The 8,578-nt window shown below is 44.9% G+C and overlaps 1 protein-coding gene across 1 annotated transcript; it reads left to right on the top strand.

The window, feature by feature from the left end:
- Window positions 1-1,227: 1,227 nt before the first annotated feature.
- Window positions 1,228-8,306, top strand: slitrk4 (SLIT and NTRK-like family, member 4). Its single transcript, XM_084718841.1, has 2 exons — window positions 1,228-2,646; window positions 3,474-8,306. The coding sequence occupies exon 2, from the start codon at window positions 3,516-3,518 to the stop codon at window positions 6,096-6,098; it is 2,583 nt and encodes an 860-aa protein (XP_084574967.1). The 5' UTR covers window positions 1,228-2,646; window positions 3,474-3,515; the 3' UTR covers window positions 6,099-8,306.
- The last annotated feature ends 272 nt before the right edge of the window (window positions 8,307-8,578 follow it).

The raw sequence follows: 8,578 nt of genomic DNA, 5'->3' as shown, positions 1-8,578 counted from the left end.
TTTTATTCCCTGCTCCTCCTCCTTCAAACACACACACACAGACACACACACACACACATACACATTCCCCCTCCTCTCTTTTCATCAGCTTTGATCTTAATCCCCTCAGAGAGGAAAAACATAAAACAGGTGAGTCTCCTTGTATTAAAATTTCAAGAAATACCCAGCTAGCAAATTTTGGTTTCCCAAATGTTCTGGCAACAATTCTATTTTATTCTATTCTCAGAGAATTCTGGGAAGGTTAGTGGAATATTCCATGAAGGTTCCTTGAACCCTCCCCCCTAACATTCATTGTTTCAGGAGTAAAGAGTAATTTCTGATATTAAACTAACATTCTGTTTGTGTTCCCAAAAGGTTCTTGGAAGGTTAGCTGAATGTTCTCCTTAAGGTGGGGTGGGGGTGGGGGTGGGGGCGAAAGGTGTCCTTGTTTTGGGAATGTCACACTGAACAAAAACGTTTGTACAGCATTCTTAGAATGTTTTGGGAGGATTAGTTAAAAGGCTACCAGCAGGGAACCTCAGTGAAATGTTACAACAATTATCCCAAAAAACATTTACTCAAGAGAAACCTTGAAAAAAATGTTCACAGAATGTTGTGGGCTGTTGAGTACGGTATAATTAAAGAATCATAATAAAGTGTGAGAAATAAATAGAACTTACATTTTTCTCCCTTAACATTCCTTGTTACAGGAGTAACAGGATGTATAATAAATATTCTTAGGTCTCCAAAACGTTCTTGGAAGGTTAATTTGATGTTTCCCTTAACAGCTCATACATGTTATAAAGGGAAGTTGATAAGGTAATGTAAAAGATGCACTCCTAGAACTTTCTGTGAAGGTTAATTTATTGTTAAAACTGACAGGAAACTAATGTTGCGTTATTTTGGGATTGTTATGCTGCACAAAAAACACTTGCACAAATAGAAACCTACAGAAACATTTGCACAAATAGAAATCTAGAGGCAACATTCTTGGAATGTTATGGGAAGGTTATATGTTAGTTGTGTCTAGGATAATTGGGAGATCATAATAAACTTTCAGAAATAAAGCATGCGCTCAAAATAACGGATCTGTTTCAAGGTCTGAAGTTTTCTTTTTTTCATTTTCTGTCTCTGTGAGAGACCCCCTCCCCTTCCTCTCCTTCTCTCTCCTTTTCCCTCTCTCTCCTCTCTCTCTCCTCCCTCCCTCCTCCTCCTCCTCTCTCTCTCTCTCTCTCTCTCTCTCTCTCTCTACATCTCTGCATTCTCCTCTTTTATTCGTGTGGGAAGCTCAGTGAATGCGGCTGCAGAAAGAGCCAGCACTCATGCGCCTGACACGGATACTGTTCGCTCTTACAGGAGGGAGAAACACAAGCCTGCTCTCCTGTGTTCTCACTCCCTCCATCTCCTTTAACTGGATATTTTGTTGGCTTTAAAAACCTCCACATCTCCTCTCCAAGTTGATTTTTTGATCACATTTTGCGTGGAGCCGATGGGAGCGGGAGAAAGCGCGGAGTTTCCACCAGCTCCTCACTTGCACCGCAGCGGACTAAAGGCTGAATAACTGCATTATTCATTTTTACGCACCGGTTTCTGTTGTCCGGACTTGTCTCTCTTGTTTCTCTCTGTGCTTTTCCGCTTTTTTTCCATCCGGGAGAGGAGCTTCGACACCGCCACAGCCATTCTTTTCATAATCGTCTTTTTTTAAAAAAAAAAAAAGAAAATAATTTTCCTCCAGTTGGATGGAGACTGAAATAAGCATCTCTCCTACCGTTGCCTGCAGAGAAACAGCTCGCTGAGGAGAAAACAAGTGTTTTTGCATTGGACTGGATTTATGCTGCCTTGATGGAGAATAATATACTAGTGCACACAACCTGATGGGAGCGTTTTGGCTGCTTTCGCCCTCTGAAGCGTTATCCCGGTGCGCAACTTCGCTCGAAACAAACCAGTATTTATTCATTGGAAGGTTGGGGGTTGCTGAGCCGAGCTGAAGCCAGACGCACAGTGCTGGACATCATCTCTCCCTCCTTTCTCTCCTCCACTCTTCCTCATCCAGTCTCCCCCCTTAAAAAAAGAATAAAAACTCCAAGAATGACGGACTTATTTCACCGCATCACCGACCACCTTGCGCCTTTTTTCACGCCTTGGAGTCGCCGGACGCGCCGTCAAGATCTCTAAAAGCTGTCTGCCTCTCCCCTTTTTCTTTCCCTCTCTCTGTCTCCTTCTCGCCTTCCTCTCTGTCTCTCCTGCCACCAAATGAACGCTCTCCCATGGAGGTAGTACAACCACCTTGGGGACCGAACGACCAGAGGGGTGATTTTTCCAAGCAAGAGGAGCCCGTCAGCAAGAGACGCATCGGGTGAAATCGGAGCCACCCCCCCTCTCCTCCTCACCTCCTCCTCCTCCTCTCCTTTCTCTCCATCTTCCACCGCACCCCCACCGCACCCCCCCCCCCCCCCCCCCCCCACCTCCAGTTCGCCTGGCTCGGGGTTGATATACAGTAACCTGCATGGGGATATAGGGGGCTGGAGGAACCTTGTTGCGCCCCTTCAACTGTCTGACGCTCTACTTCAGCTTGGGAGGACTGTTTGCGCACGTCTCCATCCATGTCTCACCGACGCTGCCCCTTGTCTCCGGAGGGAGCCGCATTCATTACCACTCCAGCTTTGGGTAAGTCTAATTTATTTACATTTCATCCCTTTAAAATGATTTTAAATTCTTACATTTTCTTTTCTATATGGCGTCAAATATGGAGAGAAAAAATGGATGTCTGTGTGATAAATGCGTGCCGCTCAAACCCTCTCAATATGTCAGCAGCGGGCACAGTCCCAAATCTTCCTCTTCCCCTCGCTCGCACAGTTTCTTTCCTAAATAACCTGAATGTGCTGCTGCTTAGTGCTGCTGCTGCCTGCTTCAAATGAGACCCCCATGAAAAAGAGAACTGCAGCCGTTTGACTTTGATTATGTTGAATATGCTGAGAGGGGGAGAATATAGTCGTGCTGCTGTCTTAGACATTTTCCAAGACGATGCTTCACGCTCTGGATGTCAAAATAAGATGTGCAGCAGTTCAGGGGTTTGAGTAATTTGCAGAACATTTGGTACTTTTCCTGCGGTATCGGATAATCTGCATCAAGCGTTCCAGTTGTCCAATGATGAGGGTGAATCATTGTGTCAAAGCCAAAGCAGCTCACTGCAATGATTCTAATGAAAAGTGGAATAATTAGAAATGTGAATCATTAGCGTTACAATTTACATATTTGCAGTAAAATGTAATTCAAAACACACCCCTGACATGGTTTTTAGATTTAAAAAATCTGAAAAAGTGATGAAATATTGCATTTTCAGTGTAATCAATACCGAATATGCATTTTGATGGTTTGCTTTCTGTGTGCGTGTGTGTGTGTGCATATGCGTCTCTGGGCTTGTTTGCACATATGTATGCCTGTGTGTGTGAATGTTTGTGCATGCACCTGTCTCTTTTTTTTTCTCTCCAAAGGTTACTAAATGGTTTTCTGGGGGAGGATTTCTAACCGGCGAGATGCTGCTCGTACTCCTGCTGGCAGCCTTTTCTTCTTCCATCTCCGGCACCCTCTCCTCCTCCCTCTCCTCCCCCTCCATGTCGGACGGACCCCAGATGGCAGACCCGTCCGCCTCAGACCTGATGGCTGAGACCTGCAGCGCCTGCTCCTGCATGTCGGTGGAGAATGTGCTGTACGTCAACTGTGAGAAGATTACCGTCTACCGGCCCACGCAGCTCATCCCGCCAGCCTCGTCCCTCTACCATCTGAACTTTCAGAACAACTTCTTGATCATCCTCTACCCCAACTCATTCCTCAACTTCACCCACGCTGTGTCGCTGCAGCTGGGGAACAATAAACTGCAGAACATCGAGGGTGGAGCATTCATGGGGATGAGCGCCTTGAAGCAGCTGCACCTGAACAATAATGAGTTAAAGGTGCTGCGAGCGGACACTTTCCAAGGGATAGAGAACTTGGAGTACCTTCAGGCTGACTATAACTTGATCAAATACATTGAAAAGGGAGCATTTAACAAACTGCACAAGCTAAAAGTGCTCATCCTGAATGATAATCTCATACAGGCACTTCCTGACAACATATTTCGCTTTGCCTCACTCACACACCTGGATATAAGGGGGAACAGGATCCAGAAGCTTCCGTATTTGGGGGTTCTGGAGCATATCGGGCGCATTGTAGAGCTGCAGCTGGATGACAACCCCTGGAATTGTACCTGTGATTTAGCACCTCTGAAGGCATGGCTTGAAAACATGCCCTATAATATTTTTATCGGCGAGGCCATATGTGAAACACCAAGTGACTTGTACGGGAGGCTCCTGAAAGAAACCAACAAACAGGAGCTTTGTCCTATGGGAACAGGGAGTGACTTTGATGTTAGGATGCCACCTGTACCTGATAATGGGCAGTCACCTTCAAAAATGTCCCCAACCACCGTGGTTCCCATAGCCACAAAAGCGCCAAAAACCACTGACTCATCTAAGATTTATGGTAATGGTATTGTGGCTGGTTTGCCCCCTTTTGGAAGAAATAGCCTTTCCTTTCAAACACGGACTCCTCCATTGTTGTGTCCACAGCCCTGCAGCTGTAAAGCCCACCCCTCTGACTTTGGCATCAGCGTCAGCTGTCAAGAGAGGAATATTAAAAATTTAGCTGATCTCGTCCCCAAACCCCCAAACGCCAAGAAACTTCATCTGAGTGGGAATTACATCCGTGACATCAGCCCAGTTGATTTCCAGGGATTTGAGGGTTTAGATCTGCTTCATCTTGGCAGCAATCAAATTGTCACAGTCCAGAAAGGTGTGTTTGCTAACCTCACCAACCTGAGGAGACTGTATTTGAATGGAAACCAGCTCGAACAGTTACACCCAGAGATGTTTTTGGGCCTGTCAAACCTGCAGTACCTATATTTGGAATACAATGCCATAAAAGAAATCTTAGCAGGCACCTTTGACTCCATGCCGAACCTACAGCTCCTCTATCTCAACAACAATGTCCTGAGGAGCCTCCCTGCCTACGTGTTTGCGGGTGTCTCTTTAGCCAGACTGAATCTGAAAAACAACCACTTCATGACCCTGCCAGTGAGTGGTGTCTTGGACCAGCTGCAGTCATTGACCCAGATAGACCTGGAAGGGAACCCGTGGGAGTGTTCCTGTGATCTTGTCGCCCTCAAACTCTGGCTAGAGAAGCTAAGTGATGGAGTGGCTGCCAAAGAGGTGAAATGTGCCTCCCCTGTGCAGTTCTCTAACATAGAGCTGCGCCTCTTGAAAAATGAGATCCTGTGTCCTAAGCTTGTCGCTAGACCGCCGTTTATTCTCACTAGCGCCACCCCGGTTTTGACCTCAGTGTCGCCTGCCGGAGTCGGCAAAGCACCGCCAGGAGGGCCTGTGCCTCTCTCCATCATGATCCTGAGCATCCTTGTAGTGCTTATCCTCACTGTGTTTGTGGCCTTCTGCCTTCTAGTCTTTGTCCTGAGGCGGAATAAAAAACCAGTGGGCCGGCAGGAGGGGCTTGGGAATCAGGAGTGTGGCTCCATGTCATTGCAGCTCCGCAGACACAGCCACAAATCCGGCAAGAAAGGCTCCATCCCTGGAGACGACCTGGGAGGTGAGACGTTCATCCCCCAGACCATCGAGCACATCGGCAAGAGCCACACCTGCGGGATCGGACGCTCCTCAGACATGGACGCCGGGTTCAAGTTCGCAGACTCGCAGAGGCAGAAGATCATCCTCCGGAACAGCGCCGACAAAGATAAGGACTCGCTCTCCACCCTGGAGCGCAACAAACGCCTCAGCACCATCGACGAACTGGAGGAGTTCCTGCCCCACCGAGAGCCCAGCATGTTCATCCAGAACTTCCTGGACAGCAAAAGAGATTTCAACAGTATAGGGATGGGCGGATACGAAATCCGCTACCCTGAGAAAACGCTGGATAAAAAGATGAAGAAGTCGTCACTGATAGGCGGCAACCACAGTAAGATCGTGGTGGAGCAGAGAAAAAGTGAGTATTACGAGCTGAAAGCCAAGCTCCAAGGAACGCCTGATTACCTGCAGGTGCTTGAGGAGCAGACTGCACTGAGTAAAATGTAGGGATTGTTGTATTTGGTTTAGTGCATTGATTACACACACATACAGGCAGACAGACAGCCAAACACATCTGCCTTGGTTCTCTCTGGCCACACACACACACACACACACACACACACACACACACACACACACACACAGCACTCAACCCCCCAGATCTCTTGCTTTCTGTCTTCATCTCCTTCTCTGCAACCACATATGCACACACACACACACACACCACACACACACACAGCAAAAAAGTGCCTTCTGGAAATCCTTAATGACCAATGCAGAGATGGACAAAATGGCTCCACACTACAAAAAGCTATTACTAGAATCAAGCGTGGATCTATTTCACAGTAAAAGACCTCTCGGATTATCCATGCCACCACATGTATGAATCACATACATACCACAGGACACCCTAAAAAGCAACCAGACAGTCATAGTCTTTTTTGCTGCTATTGAAATGGGTACTTATCTTCTTATTTTTGTCGTTCTTTTTCTCCTCCTTTTGTTTTTCCAACCAAATCAAAGGGTCTTGAAAACAGTGCTTGAGAATATACCTTGCCGTCTTCAACCCTGAAAAAAAAAAAAAAAAAGAGAAAAAAGAAAAAGGAGGGCATGTTGGTTGTTGTTCTTTTGCTCTGGGAAGTATCCTCCTGGGATGAAATTAACAGAAATTTGGGGACTCAACGGATGCTACTTTGCTTTTTCTTTTTTTTTTAATTTGCGGGGATCTGTGTTTGTTCTTGGGGATGCTCTCTGGAGTCGGCTGCAGACTCTCTCTGCCATCTTGTCTGGATTACACACACCAGTAGCGGTACACCTGCTCTTTTGCCGGGAGGCTAAACGGCTCCTGTTCTCCATTCATGGGAATTGGAAGGCACTGCAAAAACTCTTTCGGGGAATGATTTCGTGACTTGTTCTCTTTGTGTAAAGAGCCATGTTAAATATAGTGTCTTCTGAATGGAGTTGTGTTTCTCTTCGAAAAATTGCTACTTACAGTTAACTGTATGTTTTTGGGTGAAATCTTAACGGCACACACACTGTCAGAGGACGTTTGTTTCTTGAAAAATGACAAACCCAAGGATGAAAAATTTACAAAGCTGCTTGCCATGTAAGCGTAACCTGGAATTTATTTTGTAAGTCTTACATTATTTGTATCTGTGGGACTGGTTTGTAAATTACAAGGAAGGACAAACACATGCGTGCACACACAGACACACACACACACTCTCACACACATACACACTGAAACGACGGAGCATCATCATCAAGAGACTACAAGCCAGAATTGTCAAACAAACCGCTAATATAATTCAATCGGTGATCCACCTCCCCTTGTCAGCTCTCAATTCGTAGTAAAAAAGAAAATTTAACAACATAGTTAATTTATTTTTCTATGCAGGATTATTTAAAGAGTTATTGGTATTATTTAAAAAGAATAATACACAAAGAGTGGAAAGGACTTGATAGAACGACGCATCAGAGCTAATTCAGGCCACCAGAAGTGACTGTCGAGTGGAATTGAGGGTTTTTGTTTTTGTTTTGTTTTTTTTGAAGAACTCGACCCGCTGGACGAGGGTTGTGAAATGTGATCTGTGATGTTTCCTTTTTCTTGTGTCGCACGACAAAAAGCCGAGGCCTGATAGAGTCTGTGAAGTTTCAAGCCGTTTCCTTATTCTTATATTCTCCCACAGTTATCTTGTAAAAGGTTTCTTATTAACATTATGCAACCAAAATAAATGTGCATTAAACTTTGATATGGTTCCAGAATGGTTGGAATGGAGGCATTTCACAGAGTCGGGGTCGGGGGTGGGGGTGGGCGAGGATGAGGAGGAGGCACGGCTGCAAATTGAAGCTCTAAAATTGTTAGATCTGGGCAAGAATCATATCATAAAACACCATGTGCAATATTAGTAAAAATGCTCAGTCATGATGGCTTCAAATAATTTTTTTGTTTAATTTATTTAGTTTGAGGTTATATTGTCAAGGCAGGTTCTATTTCGAAATTCTTTTATCAACCTAACTCTATCCGGTCCTTATTTAAAAAGTATTGTTACGTTAAAATTATGAGTGTTTATTGACATTACAAATGAATAGAATGTATCTTGGAAAGTATAATAAATACAATTTTCTATCGGTCATAAATCTCCTGTATATTGGTTAATTTTCTCTTGTATAATCATGTTGAAATCAAGGTATTAAAATCAGCACCTATTTGCACTGTGTCCCCCTATTTCTTTTAGTTAAACGTCCTCTTGGCTTCTTGAGAAAAGATCCTTCTTCCACTGAAACTGCCAGCTCCTCTGTGGCCCGCTTTGAGTTTTTTCACAGAACAACTTGGTTTGTCTGACAGCTCGGTGTTGGACAGACTCCACACCCGAGTGACAGAATGTTGTACTTGTTTTCTTCATGTACAAACACTAGCTACCCTTGGAGCATGATATATGTTTGCTTAGTCTGTTTAATTTGGAGGAAAGTGTTGACTTGTTACA

The sequence above is a fragment of the Lutjanus erythropterus genome, chromosome 5, assembly GCF_056507025.1.
Source record: "Lutjanus erythropterus isolate fLutEry1 chromosome 5, fLutEry1.hap2, whole genome shotgun sequence".
In the NCBI taxonomy this organism is placed as follows: domain Eukaryota; kingdom Metazoa; phylum Chordata; class Actinopteri; order Lutjaniformes; family Lutjanidae; genus Lutjanus; species Lutjanus erythropterus.
Note: the sequence above shows the minus strand (reverse complement) of the source record. Positions and strands in the feature narration are given on the sequence as shown.